Source organism: Palaemon carinicauda, chromosome 7, assembly GCF_036898095.1.
Source record: "Palaemon carinicauda isolate YSFRI2023 chromosome 7, ASM3689809v2, whole genome shotgun sequence".
Taxonomy (NCBI): Eukaryota; Metazoa; Arthropoda; class Malacostraca; order Decapoda; family Palaemonidae; genus Palaemon; species Palaemon carinicauda.
In genome coordinates this window covers 168,511,451-168,538,184 of record NC_090731.1, presented here as the reverse complement: position 1 = coordinate 168,538,184, position 26,734 = coordinate 168,511,451, and the positions used below count along the sequence as shown (strand labels likewise).

The following is a 26,734-nucleotide window of genomic DNA, read 5'->3' as shown; positions in this document are numbered from 1 at the left end:
GAAGAACTGAGGTCCCTGTTGTTCCCTAAGGCCTCCCCTGATTCAGTGGTTCCAAAGGAAGCAATCCCCACTGTCCAAATTACGGTGGAACCTGATGTGGTCATGGCTCAGTCCATGCACGAGTGTCGCCTAGATTCCGAAGAGGATTGATTGATTGATTGATTGAAAGTTTTCTGGCATCCTGACATCTAAGGTCATTGACGCCGATTCCGAAGAGGATGAACAGATCTCTGACGTCTCGGAAGACACGGAGAAGACGCTTATGGCTCAAGGAGCCGAAGAGGACGAAGACAAGGTGGAATACACCGAGTCGGAGATTGGAGCTACTCCCTCGTCCATCCCTCCGCCTACTCCTACACCGACGGATGTGTCCATTCCGTCCACCTCCTCGACCCCGGATCCTTCCTCTTCTACACAAGAACTGATCCGACTGATTAGAGCTGTCATGGACGACAGACTGAAGGAGAACCAGGAGTCCATCAGGTCTATGATTGGATCCAGAGAACCGAAGAAGATCTCGGTTAAGGATCTCCCAGCTTGCTCTCATGCCAACCCGTGGAGGTATGCAGAGCATATGGTTATTGCGACCGGCAGGATCTTTGTTAGTGACAAAATCGGCACGGTCCCGTTGGAAGATGTGGAATTCTTCCCAAGCTTCGAGGCCTACCCGGACTGTTACGTCCGGCTTCGTTCTGAACCTGCCTCGAAGGAGGAGACCGAACCTAAGGAAGAGATAGTGTTCGATCTCGCAAAGGCCCAGGCTATGCTAGCCTCCGCATTTAAGAGCAGGGGCTTTACCTGCTCTAAGCTTCCTGCCTTGAGCAAGAAGCATCCTACTTATGTCGCTCCCGACACTGCGATTCTTCCATTTTTGGAAAAGGCCTTGGCTGCATGCCTTAAAGCGGCGGAAGAAGGGAAACCCTGCCCTGCACTGGAGGAGTGCAGACCCTTCTCCATCGTAACGCCCCCTGACACTAGACAATGGAAAGATGTCCAACATACTTTCGTTGTGGGTAGGCTCGATCCTGACGTTGCCGGACGTCAGTTTAATGAAGACCTCCCTAAGCTCAATGATCACCTCCTTCGCCGGGAACAAGACACGAAGGAGAGGCTTGCAGCGTCTCTTTCTCATCAAGTCCAACTTGAAGTTATGGCCTGTGACACAGCAGTACCCGATCACTACATGGTACTGGCCAAATCCCACTTGGAAGGGTAACAGATCAGATTTGACCTGGAACAACTATACTCAGCTTCGAGCTTTTGCTCAGAGAGTTTATGCCTCAACTGAAAAGGAGTACAATTTAACCATAAAAGAAACCCTTTCTGGTACAACTCAGGAACATAAATGGTGGTCTACCCTTAAATCTGCACTCTTTGGTGTAGATGCAACAGTTCCTCCTTTACTTAAACCAGATGGCTCAGTCACTCACTGTCCAAAGGAAAAGGCAACCCTTTTGGCTGATGTTTTTGACAGTAAACAGAGTAATGAAAAACTTGAACTTCCTCATTCCTGTTTTCCTGAGGCTAAACTAACTAGTTTAGCTTTTCGATCTCGTGAGATTAAAGCTCTGTTGATGGACCTTGATGCTTATGGAGGTGTAGACCCAAATGGTATTTTTCCTTTGTTTTTTATAAAGACAGCAGATTTCTTAGCTCCAAAGTTATCTGTTATTTTGCGCAAGTTAGCAAGAAGAGGAGCTTTTAGCACTAGTTGGAGAATTGGTAATGTTACTCCTCTATGTAAATGTGTTTGTGGTAGCTCAAATCCCACTGATTACCGCCCAATTTCCATAACTCCCATATTATCTAAAGTTTTTGAACGTCTTCTGGCAAAACGTCTTAATAGGTTTGCTGAAGGTAATCATCTCTTCCCTAGTTTGCAATTTGGTTTTCGTAAAGGCCTTGGAGCATGTGATGCCCTTCTTACAATCTCCAATGCTGTACAGAAATCCCTTGATTGTGGTCGGGAAGTTCGTATGATTGGCCTTGATTTTAGTGCTGCCTTTGACCGTGTTAATCATGAGGCCCTTGTTTTCAAACTGAAACAGTTGGGAGTGGGTGGGTCGTTTCTTAGCATTATTATTGATTTTTTAAGTAATAGATCTCAAAGAGTTGTTGTTGATGGGCACCATAGTGATTATAGGAATGTGATATCCGGTGTTCCACAGGGTAGTGTTCTTGGCCCATTACTTTTCATACTATATACACATGACATGTGGTTTGGCCTAGAAAACAAGCTTGTTGCATATGCAGATGATGCTACTCTCTTTGCATCAATTCCATCCCCTGAATGTAGATCTAGGGTTGGTGAATCCCTTAATAGAGATTTAGCTAGAATTAGTGCATGGTGCAAATTATGGGGTATGAAGTTGAATCCTAACAAAACTCAAAGTATGATTGTAAGTAGGTCAAGGACGGTGGTTCCTCAACATCCGGATCTCAGTATTGATAATGTTTCTTTAAATATGTATGACTCTTTCAAAATTTTAGGTGTGATTCTCGACAGTAAATTTACTTTTGAGAAACATATAAGGTCTGTGTCTTCTTCAATTTCACAAAAAATAGGCTTATTGAGAAAGTCTTTCAAGATTTTCGGTGATCAATCTATTCTGAAGAAGTGTTTTAATTCTTTCATTCTACCTTGTTTTGAGTATTGTTCTCCTGTCTGGTGTTCAGCTGCTGATTCTCATCTTAATTTGTTGGACAGAAACTTACGGTCTATTAAATTTCTTATTCCTGATCTAGATATTAATCTCTGGCACCGTCGTTCAATTAGTTCATTATGTATGTTGCATAAGATTTTTCACAACTCTGACCATCCTTTACATTCAGATCTCCCTGGACAATTCTATCCTGTTCGTAATACTAGGCAGGCAGTTAATTCTAATAGCCAGGCCTTCTCCATCACGAGGCTCAATACTACGCAGTACTCTAGAAGTTTTATTCCAGCTGTGACCAAGTTGTGGAATGATCTTCCTAATCGGGTGGTTGAATCAGTAGAACTTCAAAAGTTCAAAGTTGGAGCAAATGCTTTTTTGTTGACCAGGCGGACATAGTCTTTTTATAGTTTATTTATGACATATTTGTTTTTGATGTTGTTGATAGTTTATTATATGACATGTCTGTTTTGACGTTGTTTCTTATTTTAGAATGATTTATTGTTAATTTGTTCTCTTCATTTATTTATTTCCTTATTTCCTTTCCTCACTGGGCTATTTTTCCCTGTTGGAGCCCCTGGGCTTATAGCATCTTGCTTTTCCAACTAGGGTTGTAGCTTGGATAGTAATAATAATAATAATAATAATAATAATACTCACGGTAATGAAGGACTTGTACCATTTCATAAAGGCTCGTAGAGCCTGTCGTGAATTCGTGTTTGTCGGTGCCACCGTGAAACACGAACCCCGGAGGCTGATTTCCTCCAACATCTGGGGAAAGCACCTGTTTCCTTCGGACCTTGTCAAGGAAATAACGGACAGAGCCGCCACGGAGAATAGGAACCTTCTCCACAAATGGGGCATGTCCAGGAAAAGGAAAACCTCTCAGGACGATGGACCTCAGCCTAAGAGGAAACCTCAGAAACCGAAACCCCAGCAACGTCAACAAAGACGTCAGTTTCCGGGACCCGCTACCTCCCAAGTGGTTGCCCAACCACAACAGACCTTTCAATTGGTCCCCCAACCGGTGTTGTCACAGTCACCGGTCTTCACCCCTGCCTTTGAGCAGCCATCCACTACCTTTCATGCCAGAGGTAGAGGCTCGTCCAGGGGTGCAAGCAGAGACGCCTCTCGTCGTCCCTCCAGAGGTAGAGGAGGAAAGGGAGCTAGCGGCCGAGGCAACAAGTCCTCGGGACACCAGAAGCAATGAAGTGCTTCCGGTGGGAGGAAGACTCCGCCAATTCCAGGATCGTTGGACCTTCGATCCTTGGGCACACAGCATCATCAAGAACGGTCTAGGCTGGAGTTGGGTGCAACCACCCCCAATCTTCCAGCGGTTCTTCCAACAATCGACCCCCATTCTGGAAGAATATGTTCTAGACCTCTTGAACAAGAAGGTGATAAGGAAGGTAAAGTCCACCAGGTTCCAAGGGAGACTGTTTTGCGTTCCCAAGAAGGACTCAGACAAGCTCAGAGTCATTCTGGACTTATCCCCCCTCAACAAGTTCATAGAGAACAACAAATTCAAGATGCTGACGCTTCAACAAATAAGGACCCTTCTGCCTCAAGGTTCCTACACGGTCTCTATAGACCTGGCGGATGCCTATTGGCACATTCCAATGAACCATCACGCTTCCTCCTACCTAGGATTTCGACTCCAAAAGAAAAGCTACGCCTTCCGGGCCATGCCATTCGGCCTCAATGTGGCCCCTCGGATCTTCACGAAGCTGGCAGACGCCATAGTACAACAGCTCCGCCTAAGAAACGTCCAGGTGATGGCCTACCTCGACGACTGGCTAGTCTGGGCTCCATCGCCCGAAGAGTGTACAAAGTCTTGCGACGAAGTTACCCAGTACCTAGAACACCTGGGATTCAAGATCAACGAGAAGAAATCTCGCCTCTCTCCGGCTCAGAAGTTTCAGTGGCTGGGAATCCACTGGAATCTTCAGTCACACCGCCTTTCCATCCCCCAGAAGAAAAGGAAGGAAATAGCAGGGTCTGTCAAGCGACTACTGAAATCCAAACGCATTTCAAGACGACAGCAGGAACGAGTTCTAGGCTCTCTACAATTCGCCTCAGTGACAAACCCAGTGCTTCGTGCACAGCTAAAGGATGCCGCGGGAGTCTGGAGACGATCGGCATCCATCGCTCGAAGAGACCTCAAGAGACGGCTTCCAAACAGACTTCGACGCCTCCTAAAGCCGTGGTCGGAAGCAATGGCCCTGAAAAGGTCCATTCCTCTCCAACACCCTCCTCCTTCACTCAACATCCACACGGATGCCTCACTGGAGGGCTGGGGAGGTCACTCCCACCTGAAACAAGCTCAAGGGACCTGGTCTCCACTATTCAAGACGTTCCACATAAACATCTTGGAGGCCATGGCGGTCCTTCTTACTCTGAAGAAACTATCCCCGCCGCCCTCGATCCACATCCGTCTAACCCTAGACAACTCGGTGGTAGTTCGTTGTCTCAATCGCCAAGGCTCAAGATCGCCCCAGATAAATCAGGTGCTTCTCCCAATCTTCCGTCTGGCGGAGAAGAAGAAGTGGCACCTGTCTGCAGTTCACCTACAAGGATTCCGCAACGTGACAGCGGATGCTCTATCTCGGACAAACCCGATAGAGTCGGAATGGTCTCTAGACGCAAGATCATTCTCCTTCATCTCTCATCAAGTCCCAGAACTTCAGATAGATCTCTTTGCAACGAGCGACAACAATCAACTTCCTCTGTACGTAGCCCCGTACGAGGACCCCAAGGCAGAAGCGGTGGACGCCATGTCACTGGACTGGAACAGATGGTCCAAGATATACCTGTTCCCTCCCACCAACCTTCTGTTGAAAGTCCTCTCCAAACTGAGAACCTTCAAAGGGACAGCGGCCCTAGTGGCTCCCAAGTGGCCCCGGAGCAACTGGTACCCCCTGGTCCTGGAGCTGCAGCCCAAGCTGATCCCTCTCCCGGGCCCAGTTCTCTCTCAACAAGTACAGAAGTCGACTGTCTTCGCTTCATCATCGAAAATCAAGGACCTTCATCTCATGATTTTCTCTCCCTTGCCGCAAAGAAGAGGTTTGGGATCTCGAAGAAAAGTCTAGACTTCCTAGAGGAATACAAGACCGAATCCACGAGACGGCAATATGAATCATCCTGGAGGAAATGGGTCTCCTTTGTTAAAGCAAAAAATCCTAAAGAAATCACCATTGATTTCTGTATGTCCTTCTTCATTCACCTTCATGGACAAGGATTAGCAGCCAATACGATTTCGACCTGCAAATCGGCTTTGACTAGACCAATTCTATACGCTTTCCAAATTGATCTGTCCAGCGACATCTTTAACAAACTGCCGAAAGCATGTGCTCGCCTACGCCCAGCACCCCCTCCGAAACCGATCTCCTGGTCACTAGACAAGGTGCTCCATTTCGCCTCCAACTTGGACAACGATTCATGCCCCCTCAAGGATCTGACTCAGAAAGTTATATTTTTATTTGCTCTCGCCTCGGGAGCTCGAGTCAGCGAAATAGTGGCATTATCAAGAGAAGAGGGACACATCCTGTTTGCTGATTCAGGAGAAGTGACCCTCTCCCCTGATCCGACGTTTCTCGCCAAAAATGAATTACCCACCAAAAGATGGGGCCCTTGGAGAATATGCCCCCTGAAGGAGGATGTCTCTCTATGTCCAGTAGAGAGCCTCAAGGTCTATCTTCGCAGAACTTCAAACTTTGGTGGAGGCCAACTCTTCAAAGGAGAAACATCGGGCAGCGACCTGTCACTGAAACAATTAAGAGCGAAAATCACCTACTTCATTCGCAGAGCGGATCCGAACAGTACACCCGCTGGTCATGATCCTAGAAAAGTGGCATCTTCTCTGAACTTCTTTCAGAGCATGGACTTTGAGAGCCTTAAAAACTTTACGGGCTGGAAGTCCTCGCGAGTTTTCTTTAAACATTATGCGAAACAAGTGCACGAAATCAAACATTTTGTGGTAGCCGCAGGTAGTGTTATGAAACCTGCACCTAACTCTGCGTAGAACAGTGAGTTACTTGGGACTCTAACTCTTCGGGTGCCTATGTTGACCCTCGAGTGATTCATAGTGATGTCTAAAAACACTTAGTGCTTTTATAACTGTTCTTATCCCAGGTGAAATGTCATAGTGTTACACAAGTGCCGCATGCCTTGAGCATGATGTGTTATTTAAAGACTTGCGTTCCTCGAGAACGAGTACCTACTAATCCTGAAATTCCCTTTCAGATTCAAGAGCAAGCCTTTATTTCTATGTACATTATTATTACTGTAAATGAACTTTACTTTTGCTGTAAATTATTTAATTTTCTGCATTGTGAAATAAAATTTCTATTTTATTACTTATGCGTCTCTTTCAGCTCCTACTTACTATGAAATACATACTGTCATAGTTTTATTTACTCCTCCTTTCTTATGGTCATGAAGAATTTAAGATGTCCATTCCTAAATTATATTCACCTTGCCTCAGTAAGGTTCCTACACGAATACTTACTTCTGATAATCAGGAGATGAACTCTACGCACAGTGCCCAACCACCACTGGCCTACTTCAGAATGTTCCTATACAAATATCAAACATTCTGCTTCATCTCTAAGCTCTTAAAAAGTTCTTCTGTCAAGATGAATAGCCCTTCAATACCACTTTGACGTCGGCATAGCCCATGGGAACTTCCTACCAATGGGGGGCAGGATATTTCGTTCCTATGGTTCTTACCTAAGATTACTTTGCTGTTTTGTCAATGCCTAGGCACTTAACTCTGGGGGAAAATCTACCACGATACATTGATTCTCTGGTACTCTTCCATCAGGACGCCATGGCTTGAGCCCAAAAAACGGATTTTGAGCGAAGCGAAAAATCTATTTTTGGGTGAGATAGCCATGGCGTCCTGATGGACCCTCCCTACTACTTCGTTCAGTTTGCTCCCACCCTACACAATTGTATCATGGTGATGGGCAGCAACTGGCGCCAGGATAAAGACGCGCGTGACGTCATTAGAGCAATGGCGTCCGTTTGTTTACGTCTCGAGTATCAGTAGTAGCCACGAGTGAGATTAGCTGTGGAACGGCTCCCAGCTATTCTCAGCCCTTACACACCGAAGCGTTAACTCTGTTCGGGGTGGAGATAGCTATGTGGCACGACCAGACATGCGTGTCCCCTGTTGTATTACGATGTCTTAAAGGGAAACCTTTGAGATACTCGCTCCAGAAGTTAGAATTCTGTGATAACCTGTGGTTAAATTCTCTGGGAATATCTTAGTAGTCTTATACCCAAGGAAGCTACCAAACAGGAACCTTCCATCAGGACGCCATGGCTATCTCACCCAAAAATAGATTTTTCGCTTCGCTCAAAATCCGTTATATATGCAAAAGAACCACAGGGAAAATGAAAATAGGAATTATAAATTTAAGTCCTCACTAGTTTTAGAATTCTTCTTCAGAGGACTGATTTATTGAATAAGGTTTCTTTAAATTTTATATGGTACAGTAAACATACTAATATATAAAGAGATTTATAAAACAATGAGGTACTGTACTCCCAAACAGGCTACCAGGGCAGTTCTCAAGTGTTTCCGAGGAGGCGTTTACCCCTCATTAGCCACATGCCAGGAAGGGTAATTTCTGATGACATGTAAATTTACTTAGGCTTCCAATACAATTTCTTTATATTAATGGGGGTAGCCTTATCCATATAAATATCTAAGCCTAATTTCACTCGCCCCAGTTTTAATACCGACGCCCTTTAGGGGTGAGCGAGCTGGTTATATTCCTGGCATTCCATGCAACTTTTTTCTCTGGTATATTTAGCAGTATTTATATCTTAGAAATGGTGCTTTACGGAGCATTTCACGGAGCGACATAGGTTGAGCCCAGAAATATGTATATATAAAAACATCTATACACACACACATATATATATATATATATATATATATATATATATATATATATATATATATATATATATATATATATATATATATATATATATATATACATATACATATATATATATATATATATATATATATATATATATATATATATATATATATATATATATATATATATATATATATATATATATAAATCTATACATAGACATATACATACACATACATGTATATATACAGACATACAAACATACCTACACGTATACCAATACAGTACATTTACAGATACAAAGACTTGCATATACGTACATGTTTGTACATATGATTAAGATGCATATACAGTTATGCACATATAACCCTATCAACAAGGACATACAATTACATACTGTACATATCAATACTTATATCTAACATAACAATATATAGTGGTAAAACAATTATACACTATTAATTGGTCATCGAGCAAATAAACTGGTTCAGTCAAATAGCCTTTTGGAAAGAAACATCATAGAGTCCAGTTTCATAAAAGAAACCTTTGATAACAACTTGAATATTGGACATGGAATGTACAAATATGATGCATTTATATGCAAAGAGATTTGCAAGCTATATAGAAAAACTTTAACCTCTTAATGTAGAACTGAATGTACTGAAGCTAATAAATGCCATAGTAAAATTAATATTTAGATCTAAGCTAGCATTCACAGGTACGTACAATTATTTCATAAGGTACACATAATTGCTTTGGCACTATATATTGTTATATGTATAAGAATTGATATGTATGTAATTGCATGTTCCTGTTGATAGGGTTATATGTTCAAATCTGTATATACATGTTAATCATGTGTACAAACATGTAAGTCTATGTATCTACAGTATGTATATTTATTGGCATACATGTAGGTATGTATGCATGTTTGTATGTGTATACCTGCATGTGTATATGTAAGTATATGTATATATTCATATACTGTATATGTGTGAATATGTATAGATATATTTGTATATATACATATGATTTTGCTTATATATTCATATGGATAAGGCTACCCCCATTAATATAAAGAAATTGTAGTGGAAGCCTAAACAAATTTACCTATCATCTGAAATGACCCTTCCTGGCACATGGCTAATGAGGAGTGAACTCCTCCTAGGAAACACCTGAGATATCCCAAGATAGCTGGTTTGGGAGTACCTCATTGTTCTATAACTCGCTCTATGCACGTTCATACGTTTACCATACAAAATGTAAGGAATCCTGGTTCAATAAATCAGTTCCCAGAAAAAGCATCACGAAACTAGTCAGGACTTAATCTTATACAGTAATTACTATTTTGATTTTCCATGTGGTTCTTTTGTATCTTAGCATCATGCTTCCCTGTTATTTTTATGTACATCTATATATATATATATATATATATATATATATATATATATATATATATATATATATACACATATACTATATATATATATATATATATATATATATATATATATATATATATATATATATATATATATATATATACTGCATATTTATACTTATATATACTTATATATATATACTGTATATATATACTTATATATACATATATATATAAATATATATACATATATATATATATACATATATATATATATATATATATATATATATATATATATATATATATATATAAGTACATATATACAGTATATATATATATATATATATATATATATATATATATATATATATATATATATATATATTCATATATATATATTCATATGTATACATACATACATACATACATATATACTGTATATATATATATATATATATATATATATATATATATATATATATATATATATATATATATATATATATATATATATATACACATATATACATATACATACATACACACATGTAATGAGAAAAACTGCAGTTGAGAACTAAATGGTAAGCTGAAAATAGTCATTGCCTCCAAATATAAAAAATATATTATTACAAAAAGTTGATGTGCAAATACATCATACATTGTCTATAAACATGGAGGAGCAACTTACAACTAAATAATAAATACAGTATCTCACTGGTCAAGAAAGCAAAACCCTATTGCTACTAAAATTTTAATTGATAATTTTATGAAAATGGCAATAATTTGGAAAATAAGACTTGAATACAGCAAAAAGTTAACACAATAAGGGAATTTCAAGCATTAATACTTTTAATGCTGTTTTAATCATGTATAATTATAAATTTATATTAAGCCTAAAAATAAACGGACATGAAAATAGAATGGAGTTGAATTTTTTTAGACAGTACGGTCACTAGAAAATTCTGTTTTGGCAGCAGAGTACACTGCATTGCCTATAACTGTTCAGAGTATCACCCATATGGTTGATGGAGTTAAAGATGAGGTGAAAAGGTTCCCTTTTCTCTGGTTTCATGATATGGATAGGAGATAGCTTATTGGAAACGTCTCTCCTTAGCATTCTGCTGAATGGAAGTTCGAGAAATGCTCATCTCAATAGTTTTCAGTAATGTCTCTACTCTCATCATCCTTGTGAGCTTGAGATGAGGGTTTTGGAGTCATCAGTAGTCATTGCTTGGCCAGACAGTACTACACTGGATTCATCTCTCTGATTATGGCTCCTTTTTCTTTTGCCTACACATGCACTTAGTAGTCAGGCTTATTCTCTCTACATTCGCCTCTGTCCTCATACATCGGACAACACTTAGATTACCAAACAATTCTTCTTTGCTCAAGGGGTTAACTACTGCACTGTAATTGTTCAGTGGCTACTTTTCTCTTGGTAATAGTAGAAGAGACTCTTTGGCTATGGTAAGCAACTCTTCTAGGAGAAGAACACTCCAAAATCAAGCCATTGTTCTCTAGTCTTGGGTAGTGCCATAGCTTCTGTTCCATGGTATTCCACTGTCTTGGGGTAGAACTCTCTTGCATGAGGGTACACATGGGCACACTATTCTATCTTGTTTTCCTGTTTTTTTTTTTTTAGTTTATCTATGAAAGATCTATTTTAATGTTGTTACTGTTCTCAAAATATTTTATTTTAACTGTTCATTAGTTCTCTTATTTCCTTGTTTCCGTTCCTCACTGGGCCATTTTTCCCTGTTAAAGCCACTGGGCTTATAGCATCCTGCTTTTCAAACTACAGTTGTAGCATAGATAGTAGTAGTAGTAGTAGTAGTAGTACTAATGATAATAATGATAATAATAATAATAAATGGTCAGTCTCTAGGGCATTGTCCTGTCCCTTACCTCTTCCATTCATGAACAACCTTTAAACCTTTAATGATATATATGAAGGTATTATACTTTATTCATATGCAAATTTGCAAAATCCTGTGAAACCATTTTGTCAGCTATGGCTTGTACTGTACAAGGGCTTTGATATTCAAGTCAATGTTTACTGTTAAGGCACAACAAACTGATCAGATAAGGAAGATCCAAAGGAATTTGGGAGTTAATTAGATTCTGAAGCACTGGATTCATAATCTAGGTTACAGTGTCCAATATGGACAAGCTGTCCTCCTCTATATGCTTAACATGTTCAGCATACAAAAAGTGAAGTCTGTACCAGTATTCAAATAACCCAAGAATTGCTTTCCAAAACAGGTGATCTTGAATTCACCCAGATACTCAAAGGACAATGTAAGAATATATCACACAGCAACTTTGGTTAATATGGAAGTCTAACTCAAAGGCATAGCAACTACTTTTCTGGCCTCTTGTTAATATAGGCTAATGGAATGAAGGGATTACAATTACAGTATTTGAAAAGAGTTAAATGGTGCCGACTTTCTTATTTTTTGCCTCACAATAATTGCTCACATTAGAAGGCAACTCAACTGTAAATCCAGGGCTGACTGCACCTCACCTATTCAACGACAGGTTTTAAAGAAAGATAATGACTGGATAAAATTAAAACTGATTCTGGAGTAACTTTTTTTTCATTGAGCCTGTGCTCGAGACTTGATATTTAACTTGGCTGAAATTAATCTAATCAAATCTAATCTAATATAATAGCAGTCCATCGTTAGGCTACTCATGACTACATTCAAAGTTCCTCTATAGATGTAAGTGTAGCGTGAATTTCCTAATGTTTGAGTGCACTGATATGGCTTACCAAGCTAATCTTGGACTTGCATACACTGCCACATGTTCAACACATCAAATGGTGATTTGGGGCTATGAGGACTCCTTCTGACATATTGTTGCCACTATATTATGGCAAGAATCTCGGAGCAACCCTGTTCCCGGTAGTGATCCCATTGTTAACACTCCTTCTCCAGACCACAGAGTTGCTAACTAGAGTTTCCCAGACAGCAGATGGAATTTTGCATTTCTTCAAGGTTGACTTAGCTTACTCTTTGTATTTCTTATCTGGTGGCCATTTTTAGCTACTCCTATAAAATTTGTTTTGGAAAGTTTTCTTAGAGCATACAGATCACACGACCAGGTCAGTGTAGTTGAAGTTTGTTGAACACGGCTTCAATGCTTGTGCATCCCATTTGCTCTAGAATCTTTGTGTGGAATTTGGTCTTTCCAGGTGAGGCCCATCATATTTTGTAAACAGGAAATATGAAAATTTTATATTTACTTAAGATGGTACTGATATTGAGTCCAGGCCTCTGCAACATTAAGAAGAATTGAGAAATATACTGCACTGTACTGCTGTATATACCTCAATTTTAGTAGTCTGTCTGAGGTGATTCTTTTCTGAAAATCCCTGATACTAAGCCTGGAAGAATCAGGTGGACATGAAGCTCTGTTTATTTTATCCATCACGTCTTCGTAGTTCTCAGTCGTGGGTGAAACAATCTACCAAGATAATTGAAAAATAAAACCATCTGGAGCAGTGCATCATCAACAGCGAAGACAGGTACGTATACTATAATTTAGTTTCATTTGCTGTACTATGACTGGCTTCATGTACAGTATTTACCTGTATACTAAATGCTTTATATAATGGAAGATAAGATAGTTAAAATGAGTAACTGTGACTACAAGTGTGAGTTGCCATTAGTATATTGCAAGTCAACCAATTGCTGTGCTAGAACACCACTCTACTTTATTCCCATTTTTGAAGGGAAGGATAGAAGATTCCAAGGTGCCAATTCTGACCTTTCCTTCCACGTTGGAGTGAAAGAGCCGATGTATCTTTGAGAAATTTAGTAGGAACTCCATATTTTGCAATTGTCTTCCATGGGAGCTAGGGGTACTGCGTTAAATACATGGGTAAAGTCAATGAAGATTACGAATAAATCTGAATTTTGCTCTTGATATTTATCGTGTACTTGTTTCAAAGAAAAATAATGTAATGGTCCCTCTTTCCCTCCAAAAACATTATTGAGACTCTAGTAGCATATATGTTTAGTTAAGTTCCACAACATAACTTCATCTAGTATTTTACCAGCTGCAGAAAGAAGGAAAATACCTTGGCTGTTGTGGCAGTTGCTTTTGTCTCTGTTCTTACAGACAATTTATCAAGGAATTTAGTATTTGCTCTCCATTCCATAGCGCACAGATGATTTTGTGCAAGTGCTTTTAGAAAAAAAAAGGCAGTCCCAGTGCTTTAACATTTTTCCTGGAAGGCCATCATGACTGAACTTTGTGAAATTCTGGAATCCTGACGAGGTCTTGGACGTGTGGTAAGCTAGGCAGTGTCAATAACTGACTCATCAACGGCCTCTTGGTGGTTCATTGTAGAATCTCAGTTTGTTCTTTTAGGATGGTTGTGCCATCAAGTGTGCTGATTGGAATTATTATGTTTTTTAGGCCCATAAATAGATTTAATGGCATTATAAAAACCTTGCATGTTGTGTTGGTCACCAAAGGATTGAATTATCTTAAGACATTTCTACCCACCCAGAGTTCTGTAGCATACATATTTGATGTGTCTCTGACCACAGGTCCTTCCATCTTTTGGCCAGTGTGGATGAGTGGGTGTTTGCAAGAAATGTGCCATGTGTATTTTGTTTTTGTTCAAGAAATTGGTGTATGGTGTTAGAGCACTCATCAAACTGAGTTGCTTACTGTAATACAATTCCTTACTGAAGGAAGACCGACTATAACAAAAGTGGGATTTGCAATTATGGACTAATGATTCTATTATTATGCGAGCAGTTTCCAAAGGGTACCATGTATTCCACCTATCAATTTACTCAATTTTCCTGAATTTACAGATTCAATTTGATCTTACATTAAGAGCTTTAGTCTAAAAGGTTTTCTGGCATGCTTCAATAGATCCAAAATGCCTCTGGATGTCAAAAGTACAATAAATTTATTTAAATTATACCCTTAAGAGATATTTCAGGGTTTAAATGATTACCATTCAGAGACTATAGCCAAATACTATACTCAACAATTAAGTTTCAGTATTCAAAGTCAACATTTTAATGCAAAGCACAATATATAAAGTTATTTCAAGATTGAAAATTCGACTTAAAATATAAGGCAGTGTGTATAAAAATATTTTTACCATAAATATAATTCTCAAAGTGTTAGTAATCTATTCACAATCATTTAAAGATAACTATCTATTTTTAGATATAATTAAAACAGCCAAGAAGTTAGGCCAAACAATCTGCACAGAATACTCTTCAACTTAAAAAAATATACTGTACAAGTTTTCATACTTGATATTTTTCTCAAGTTTTACTTTCTAAAATTGCCTGCTATTTGAATTTCAAAATACACTCTTCAGTAAACAACATATTTCTACTCTATTGTAGATTACATCAACATACTTAAAAAAATTAATCAAACAGGACTCAGAGAAATTTGAAGTTCTTTTTCCAAGACCTGCTATACCTGACTTAGCCAGTGAGAATACTGATGCTGACTGTTTCAGCAGTCTTAATATCATAAACATAATCGGACCTAATGAACCAAATTTTAGGTTATGTTCCATAGTAAAGGGAATAGAGTTGATAATGATGATAAATGTAAAAATATCCTGTATGCTACAGTAATATAGTATGTCAAATACTATAGTCCATTTCTTTTCGCGATGCAGATTTGCACCGACTCACAGCGGTGCCCTTTTAGCTCGGAAAAGTTTCCTGATCGCTGATTGGTTAAAATTATCTCGTCCAACCAATCAGCGATCAGGAAACTTTTCCGAGCTAAAAGGACACCGCTGCGAGTCGGTGCAAATCTGCATCGCTAAAAGAAATCGACTATAGTTCCTTTAATTAAAGAAAAATACTCAATATTACTAAAGTTAAAGCTTTGCACTAATTCACAAGCATAAAAGTATGAGAAACAACCATCATCACTAAATAGCTTATTCATCATGTTCAGGCACAAGCTTTGATGCAATACTAAGCAGGAAAGCCTTAGCGTAAGGCTTCTATCAGATCCTACATTTGCATAAAATTTAAACTATTGTACAAGTGGTAACCAGTAATTCAGGAAGGAGTTTTAATCACATTGCTATTATATTCTAAAAAAAATTTTCAGAAGCCTCATTAGTATCAACATTCTCAAACCTGAATTACAGAACCATGTTAACCCGCATTATTTACTATTCTATATAGTACACAGATATCAAAGTGCAGAAAAGAAAAAGAAATATCTTCAATGCTTTAGTCCAACACATAAACAAGAAAACTTGTGTTTATGGTTTTTATTTTGTCATTAGTAGAAAATTAAGAGGCAAAAGGACTTTCAAATTGGATTATAATAGAAAGACAGAGTATTTCTATTGAAAAGGATTGTTTTGATGTACAGAACTATACTCTTCCAACCCTTAATTAGTAGAAAATAGACTTATACACTGAAATAAACAGAATTTTAATAATAGAATTTGTTATTTCTATACTCACCTGATGTTCATGTTGCTTCTATTTTGAAGCTTGGCTTTTATCAACGTTTACCTCAAACTCTGCCTTTCAATAGGCTTAGGCCTCTAGCCCCATATTAAGACAATCTAGTAACTAATGGCTATAACCACGGCATGGGTACACCGTACCTGCTCCTGTCTCTCAGCTTAGAAGTCGAAATAAATCTCCTATCCTCTTGACAACACTGGTCAGTGGAGAGGGAAGGTGGGCATATATATAAACATCATGTGAGTTTAGAAATAATAAATTTTATCATCAAAATTCTGTACTTCTATGGACCTCCCCTTATGCTAATATTGCAGACTTCCACACTCTACTGGAGGTAGGCCAGTAAAGAAAAGAGATATATGGAAAATTCATAATCTAAAACTAATACTTATCAGCACTACCTAATGCCCTGCAATCTTGATAGGAAAACCAGGATTAAGATAATACTTAGCGAATACCAATTTGGTATGCTACCAAGCTGCTGCTAAAACTCTTTCCAAAAAAAGATTTCTACCAAAGTTAAAGGATATACCTACTCTTCCAGTATCTTGAACTCTAACCTTCAAACTTTTCATTTGACTTGGACCCAACTCTTTTTGAGCCTCTGTGACCATGTTTTTGAGAAGGACGTGGTTATTTTTCAACAGAATTAAGAGCATGGCACCTAAACTCTGAAGTCTTTTCCAAACAATACTTGACAGCTATCACATGACAAATACTGTAAATTTATTCTCTGTGGTAACATTAAAATCCCTTTTTAAAGAGGGAATTTGAAAGAATTTTGGCAAACCTTTCATCTTAAAATAATTCTTAGCTCTGAATGTAGCCTAAAGAGATAAGATCATCTTATTTTCTTCAAATCCTACATTAAAAGAAAGACTTTGTAGTTCAATAATACATTTAGCTGATACTAACACCAATAAGAAATTTGAGTTTTAACCGTGAGATATTTAACAAAAAGATATTTCAAAGGTTCAAAATGGGAATCTTTTAAATACTGTATTGTAATATTCCATTTGAATTCCCAAAATTCCTTTGATTACCAGAGGTTTTCAGTGTCAAAAGACCTAAACAGATCCAAAATAATATCTAAAAAAGCTAAATCCAACCCTACATACTTGAGTAAAGTATTATGCATGGATCTACAACCCTTACTAGCTGAAATGGACAGTTTCTTTTCATAAAAAGGGAAATGCTACAGATCAACAATATTATGCAAACTAGTTTTAGTCCCTGACACATTTCTTGATTTACACCTATCAAAACAAAACAAGAGCAGACTAGATTGAGGATAAATGAGAGTTTCCCAGTTAAAGGCTCCGCAGTGATTCTCGAGTGCAAGGCTTATAGAGAAGCAATCAATTCTATCATGTGCTGTGTATCATCAGAACCCTTACAGACTGATGCCCTAGAATCCATAGGCAAAACTTGAGAAGTAAGGCTTATGTTAAAAACTGAACAGACTAGGCTATAATCTCTGCCTTTGCTAAAAGAGTCACTGGCCTTTTAAGATTGAACAAAAGTAGCCAAACATAACAAAAACTCATGAAGATAATTTATTATTAAAACCTGAAAGATCGTTTATGGTTGGCGTGGTATTATCCTCATCATCCCCACTGTAATGAACTACCCTAGTCTTTCCTGGATCTTCCCCTGAACTAAAAGTTAGTTTTCTTTCACGCTTGGAGCTCTTGATTTGTTCAGCAACCATTGAACATATTTAACCAAAAGAGAAACAGTAAGCCTTTTGCATTCATCATAAGGAATATCTACATCACAATACTGCCCATACCATGTGCCACAAAGAGAATGAGGATCATGATTGCCCTGAGGTAACACAATGTCAACTTATCGAGTCCAAGTTGACAAGAACATCGAATGACAAAAGCATGTACAGAGTGATTGTCATTAGTCACTAGATGGTCTCAATACTGGGCTAGAGGCCTAACACTATTAAAAGGAAGATAACAGGAAATTTTTAGCATTGGGGTGAACCCCGATATAAGCCAAGCTTCTAGAAAGAAGTAATGTGAACATCAGAGGAGGATCATAGAAATAATTACAATTTCAAGAGCATTGACGATAAAAATTTTTACACGCGGACAACCTAAGCACTTTCCTCTAAAATGATCAGATGACAGTGCTGCATTGCTAATAATCATTAATCTATACAATAAATTGATACATCATTCATGAGCAGTAATAATTAATCATATCAGTAAACACGCACCTAACGCTCTGATTATCTTACCTTTGATATCAGATTCAGATATACCTGTACCGATGAATGGAAAATTATGTGAAAGAAATCTTTTAGGGGTTTTTGGATGATTATCAACATTTGAAAACAAGTGTGGCAATAAAAATAATCATCCATTTGCAAAACCCATAAAATATCTAGGCAAAATAACATCAAAATATTTTGATTCCATAGACATGAAAATGAACCCTTCCCTGATATCTATACTACTACTCCTGATAAAGTTTATTCAACACTCTTGGCATGATTTATCAGTTTCTGAAACAGTTTATTTCACATTCTGTTAGGTGTACCAAATCACATTAAAATTAATGCAAGTTATATTTTGATAAATTCTTTAAAAATATCAGCACAAGAAAATAATAGTACCTGCTGACATCAAAAGTAAAATGAAAGAAACTTCTAGTACTGTACACTCCAAAACTTTTTTGTAGAATTTCATATGAATTCCAGATATCTGTACTTAACTAAACAAATTACAGTACTGTAATAGCACTTACATTATACAGTACTGTATAAAAAATAGGGGAGTGCAAATTTATTGATAAAATTAGATGTTTTTACATTACAATCCCTTAAAACTAACACATTAGGTACTGCACTTTTTCTGCAAAATTACTTGTTTTCTTTAACATGATTTATTACATGTAATAGAGAAAAAAGTACTGTAATTTATGTACATTACTGAGGTCAGATACCTGAACACGGATGACAAAACCGACTTTCACAAAAGAATGTCTGTTCAAGAACACTACCATTAACCTACCACTTCCAACTGGATATTACATGAAAACTTTCAAAGTACTGTGAGTTTAAGAGAGACAAGTGAAATGAACAATTGCACTTGGAGAGAAAAGTAGGAAAAGGAAAACTGAAATGAAAAGTATACTAAGATGAAAGCAAATATCAATAAATTTTGGAGAAATGACAAGTAAAGTAAAGCAATAAACTACCAGCAATACAATGCTATTCATACTAATACATCCCGAAAGTGTTTACAGGCATGTCAGCTACAAAAATCATGATCAAGAGAAAACACCAAAATTCACATTTTATACAAGTACCGTAATTATACTTCTAATCATAAACCAAAGCCATTAAAATGAACCAAAACAGTCTATTCAATATTAGGTTAATTAAAACCAACAATCAAAGGATTGTGCCCATGGTAAAAAAGAATACAAAATAGAAAATCTGATTTTTACAATCTGATTTTTTACTAAAACAAAAACAAAGCTGCAAATACAGTAATGCAGACAAAAGCAATTGTATAAATAAAGCTTACAAAAGTAATATTAATATATAAAGAGTTTATAATAAAGAAATACAGTACACAATGCAAAAAGGGAATAACTTATGATTCTGGATATATAGCCAATGTAAATCAATATCATATCTTATTATTGTACATACAAAATTTGCTTCAGTAAATGTAATAAGAAATTCATATTTTCTTGATTAAAAAAAAAATATAGAGCATGGCAACTGAAAAACATGACGAAGTGAGCTTCAATATCGCAGAGTCATATGTTATGAATGGTGATATAAAATCAAAATCAATAACTTGGAGATAAGTTAGTTGTGTCTAACAAATCTGTTGGAGCTTTCATACTTAAAACTGTATTGTCAATCAACCTAAAATCTTAAGTCCCGTATATCATTCTTTATTGAGAATAAGAAAAAAAAAAAAGGAAATTACATCCTATAACATCTGAAATAGATAATAAAGAAAATGAAGATATGAGAATTCATACAAGGAGTCATTTCAATCTGCTTCCTCAAGAGCTAACAAAAGACCATGCCCATCCTAGGAAGGGAGCACAAAAGTATCCACATTTGAAGACAAAGTAAACATTGAAGCCTGAAAATATGCAGTGCTGAGATAACACACAAAATGTGTGCAGGTTAAGGATTAACAGGAAAGATGATAAAATATATAAAATTTGATTTACAAGACTTATCAATGAAAATAGATACCATTCATGTGATATGATAAATAATTACCAAAGTGAATAGTATAGTAAGAGAGATGATGCACAAAAAGACCAAATGATGATAATAAAACTGTGGATGACTTGCTAACCACAACATTCAGGCTGTCACACTTTCCTTAAATTATGTATACCTGATATTCAGATAATAAACCATATTGTTAAGAAAATGAGAGATAGATGTCATTCGCTGCAAACAATTATTAAAACAGAATACAAATGTCTCAAAAACATGAATATCATATTGTATATATTTACCAGGAATGGAAAAATTCTCTAAAATATAATGTATTACGACTTCAGTCAAAGTGACATTACTGTACCATATTTTTAACTTTACGAAATAATTATTTCCTAGTAATATATACAATAACTAAACTACAACACTGTATTACAGGAACTTTTCTAATAAGAGACAAATTAATGAAGTACAACAAATGGGTCTTACCTGAAATATTTGTTGGAGGAAGGCCACCGTTTAGCGTATCCATCACACCCAAATCAGACAGAGTTTTAGGTACAAACTCTGGCCTGGGAAGACTAGCAGCTTCATTCTTCCTGTAATGCATTATATTATCTTTAGTGGTAAAACCACAAAGTAACTACAGTACATTATCATAACAGATAATATCAAGAGTTTATAGTAAACAGTATAAGATTAGAAAACTTTCCTTCTCTAAACATGTACTGTGCCACATTAAGCCCTCTTCCCCATGTAAGTTAGAGGGTAGCAATAAGCAACAGCAGTCCTTTATTAAATTTCGTAGGAGTATAGAATTCCTTTCATGGCTTCTTATTCAGGACTTATACAGTAATCCCTCTACTATCACAGGTGTTATGTTCCAAGACCCCTTGGGAGCGATAACTGAAAAATCCTGAAGTAGATACAGAAATTTACAGAATATTTTTTAAATCTTTTTATAATTCTTCATATTTCTATCTTTTTTCTAAATTTAAGCTTTGAGTTAAAACTTACTTTTATTGTACTGTAGGCACATCCTTACAATGCATAAATGAAAAGATTAAAATCGGAACACTCGTCATTGAAGATACAAAAACTCCATCCTTACAATGGCCCTATTTCTATATGTTGCCAGTCTTTTTGTTGTCCTGTTAAAGGTGACATTTGAAGTTGTCCTTATATTCTTTTGGTACTTCTTGATTTAGAGAACGGCAGATATGTTGATGCTGTAATAGCGGCCTATATCTGCATAGCTTCTCCCTTCCTTTAGCATATCAAGGAGTTACATTTTTTCAGCTAAACATCTTTTTATGAAGCTTGGGTTCACTGCCAGAAACCTTAGTAGGTGCAGAACATTTATCTGGCATAGTAGGGTTTGAAAGCAATTCACAATTTTAGTCAAAAAATAAAAAATAACACCACTTTATACAGATAAAGATGCAAAGTGATGTCACATATGCTTAGAATAAAACAGGACAGCTTGGGATACTTGAGATTAATCCTGTGGTACGACAGCCACTCAGCCGCCAGGATATTTGAGAGTGATCCTGTGGTCTGACAGCCAATCAGAGGCTAGAATACTGATCAGTGTGGTGTGACTGGTCATCTCTCTTCTACCGGCCAGTAGTGTGCCTTGTATGAAATCATTTGGCCAAGCTAAGTTACTCTCACCAGGCTTTCTGAGTTTTGTTTTCCATAAATATAAGTGATTATTTGTGCTACTTCTCCTGACAAACTAAACAAACTGTATACATGGTGTTATTACAACTGAACCAAATTTCTGCATTTCCATCTATTATTTTGATTTAATTTATTAATTTTTAGTGCCCAAAATTACCATTGTTAAGACAAAATAATTAAAATACAGTATGACATATATAAAACTTATCTGTGCTCAAAGACCAACGATATAAAGAGGAGTCTGGAACATTGATTTACATTTGCATATATATTTATAAATCCGTGATGTACTGAGGGATCGAGAGATGAAACGATGATATAGTGAGGGATTACTGTAAATCTATGTACAATTTTGATAATGGATACTCAAAATTTTATCACTCCAACTAATGATTCTGTATCAAATCACAACAAAATATTTACAAATTTATGGTATATAAGATTATAAAAAATTATTAATATTAACACTACACAAAAAATAAATGAAAAAGGAATCAAATACTATACAGTACTGTATATGTATTGGATGAAAAATTGCTAGTCACAACTAAATATCACAACTTGATCACTATACATTTAAATTCATAAGAAAAAAGATGCAGATCCTTTTTACTTATGGTTTTAAAGTTAATAGAATGATACCTACTGATCATATGGTTGGTTAAGTAAATAGAGTACTAAATAAATGCTTAATTTTTTATCCAATAAGAAGACCTTTAACTGTACTCTATATAATTTGAATAGTTTAAAAAACCTTATTGGCCCCATTTCTACCCCAGAAATCCAAGGTGAACACTCATTTTTATTCAATCACAAATTTCAAACCTTCAATTTTAAATGCCCAATGTACCCTCAAACTGAATTCAAACTAAACAAGAGCCTGCTAGAATTCATGTAAACAAATATACTGTAAATGCAAAGTTTGTATCAACACTTGCTTCTAGAAAAGGATCCGCTAATCTAATTCATACTATTTTTTATTCATTATGACATAACTTTGAGCTGATCTCTGTTAGCTGTATTAGCCAGTCATATTTACTAACATAAAAAATACTTGAAGATACTGTACATGAAAGTTAGCTTATACTATCCAATGTAACATACAATAAAATCTTACTTTTCTTGAAGAGTTGCGGCAAGAACTTCAAGAATTTCAGTACACTGTCTGTGGTAGTCCACCAAATTCTCTGCGAAGGTGGCTAACTGAGATATTTGTTCCACCTAAAACAATAAGCAAAATTTGATTAAATGTTTATTTAGGAGTAAAATCCAAAATGATGAGGCAATAAAAACGTACACAATCACAACTTACTGTTCACACCATAAGTTTCATCTTGAAATACACCGTTCATCATCAATCATAACAGGACCATCTCCAGGCATGGGAAGAGAACTTAGAATTTCATATCCAACTCCTAAGAAAAATATTTAAGGGTCTCCACAGAAGTGAATAAAAGAAATAAAACATTTATGATTTTTTTTTTGTCTATGAAAAATCATGCTTATGAGAAATTTGTAAAATGATCGAGTCAGTCAAAAACAAAATAATTTTCAGTAAATTTTCATCTTAAAGGATGTAACTAAAATCATGACAGAAATGTTACACTAAATACTACTCCACATTCAATAAAGGATTCTGTTCTACAGAATCATATGCCCATACACTATAGTACAGTATTCAAGTAACAGGAAAATCTGTTATGATAAACAAGAAAGGAATAAATTAGGCAATAAACTTTTAAAACTATACTTTACAAGCTTCTTCATCTATAAAATGGAGTTTTTATGATAAAACAAAGTTTTATGAATACTTACCTGGCAGTTATATATACATTCAAAGTTATGTATATATAACTGCCAGGTAAGTTCTACAGTATTCATAAAAATGGAGTTTTTATGATAAAACAAAGTTTTATGAATACTTACCTGGCAGTTATATATACATAACTTCGAATGTATATATAACTGCCAGGTAAGTTCTATTCATAAAAATGCTAAATAGCCTCTAGAAGCATGCAAAAACACCTAAATAGTTAAAAATAACAAATTTCTTTTTATGGTAAATTCTGATTTTTTTACGTCTACAGATACAAGACTCATAAAATTTATTATGTTAGTATGCTGTACAGTTCTTCTTGTGCTCAGTAGCTTACTCACTTCTCAGCTTTCTGAAGTAAGAAACATAAAATCTTTAATGACTCTTTCACAATATGCTTCAGCTAGGGAGATCGCGCAAAAAGAAGTGGACTCTGGTATCGTACAAAATAACCATGAAATATGTTAAGGGTAATATCATTAAGTGAAAGAATTGCATCTTCAACTTTTCATAGCACTACTAAGTTATGAACACAACCATAAATTTTTCACTACAACAGGCAAAATACAAGAAGCATGTTGCAATTGGTTTCACTTGTATAAACTCAAAATCATAAACACTTCCCCATTTCAATGGAAAAGTAAGATATGCAAACTTAAATGTCATATCAAGGGGGTAAATCATATTCAAAAGAATATCACCATGCTACTAATTATAAGTTGAAAGAAATGATTCACTCTAAATCGATCCATTACTTCACACTACTCGTATACAGTACTCACCTGAACATTTTAAACTAAATCTTGTGAATTCTTGCAGCTGTAAAACATGCAAGAGTCCTCAAAATGGTGCATGATACTACCTATCGAATGTGCTGGGTATTCAATTAGCAGTACTGTACTGATAATTATAATGATAAACTCACATCATTATCCAGAAGATTATGCATTCCCATTTGTGCTAAATGTAACGACTCTGCAAATTTGTCCTCTGCCAGTTTGATTTCGTCGTCTGTAACATGGGAACCTCCTGTAAGAACAACACCTAATTAGAAAATACCATACCCTAAAACATGTGTTGGCCACCTCTTGTGTACAACGTTCTCATCAAAATTATCTTGCTGCACTTGTACAATTAGCATTCTATTTTCTACATACCTAAAAGGGTTGAAAATTACTGCTTAGCAAATAAAATACACAGCATATTAATTTTTTACCTAAAACCACCACTTTACAATTTATTTCTCTATTCCGTTTTCCATCATAAATAATGTCTGTAATTTACTGTAGTGCATTTTCCATTTTCAAATAAATTGTTTAAGAGAATAAACTCTAAGAGAAAAAACTTTTCATCCTATCTATCTACGTTTCTATGACACGTTTCTCTCCTAACAATGAATTTTTCCTCTTGTTTCAACAAAAATCATGTTTTCCTGATCCCTATAACTAATTTTAAACTGTCCCTACTTCTACTGTATAAATAATTGTAGATAAATCATTTATTCATAACTAAGAATCTATAGTCAAAATGTAGTACAAATACATTTCAATAACTAGTGAATAAAATGGAATTTTAATAATAAAATTTGTCCTTATTAGCCCCACCTGATTGCTTCTCTCGGGAAGCTTTGTTTTACTGATGTTTATTCCTAAAACTAAAAAATATTCTGATTTATTTCCTTTCAATAGACTTATTCCTCCAATAAATTAACAAGACTATCAAGCAATCAATGGCAATAAATACTGCCTTTGTCTTCAGTCCCTGTGCCACAGTCCACTTGTCGACAAGTCCCCCACCTCCAATATGTTCAGATTTAAGGGTTTTTTTAGAGTTTTTAGAAATGTCTTTTTCTGGATTTGTGGCAATTACTGTGTACATTGTTCAAAAGAAGTGTTTCTGGAGAAGTACTGTGATTTATATAACTGTTGTGAGGAGTGCTAAGGCCTCAATGTTCATCTTATGGAAAAGCAGGTTTCTCTGGTTGCAGATCAAACTAAAATTTCAATGCACAAAAGGAAACTTGCTTTTAGTTCAGGGGAAAATCTAGAGAGTACTAGGCCATAGTTGATTATGGCGGGATGACAGCAATAACGACATGCCAGTACAGAACTCCTATACAGCATTTTTTATTGCTATCATCCCTGCCACAATCAACTAACCTAGTATCCTCTAGATTTTCCCCTGAACTAAAAGCAAGTTTCCTTTGTGGTTTGAGCTTTTAATTTGCTCTGCAACTAGAGAAGCATATTTTTTCATAAGAGGAACAGTGAGGCTTTTGCACTCCTCACAATAGTAATCTAAATCACAATACTTTTCCAGACATGAGATACAAAGACAATATGGATCATTATCACCCACTAACAATTCCATTAAACAATCTATGTGGTAATTAATAGCAAATCCAGAACAAGATATTTCTAAAAGCACTAAAAAGCCTTGAATCTGGATAATCTGCACTTCGGGGCTTGTCAACAAGCTGACAAAGGCGGTACGGCCTGCCCAAGACATTGGTTAATACTGTTAATAGCTAGAATGGCTCATTACTTTGCTAGTCATATATCTGTTGAAAGGGAAGAAAATGGGAAATTTTTAATTTTAGATGTAAACT

At 36.2% G+C, this 26,734-nt stretch overlaps 1 protein-coding gene across 1 annotated transcript in view; it reads right to left on the bottom strand.

Moving 5' to 3' along the window:
• The window catches only part of EndoA (endophilin-A), a 443,293-nt gene that overhangs the window by 72,219 nt on the left and 344,340 nt on the right, over positions 1-26,734 (bottom strand). The window contains exons 7-9 of the mRNA XM_068377602.1: positions 25,052-25,155; positions 23,428-23,531; positions 21,117-21,226 (exon numbers count right to left, since the gene is read on the bottom strand). Coding sequence (XP_068233703.1) covers positions 21,117-21,226; positions 23,428-23,531; positions 25,052-25,155 — 318 coding nt within the window. The remainder of the gene's footprint in view (positions 1-21,116; positions 21,227-23,427; positions 23,532-25,051; positions 25,156-26,734) is intronic.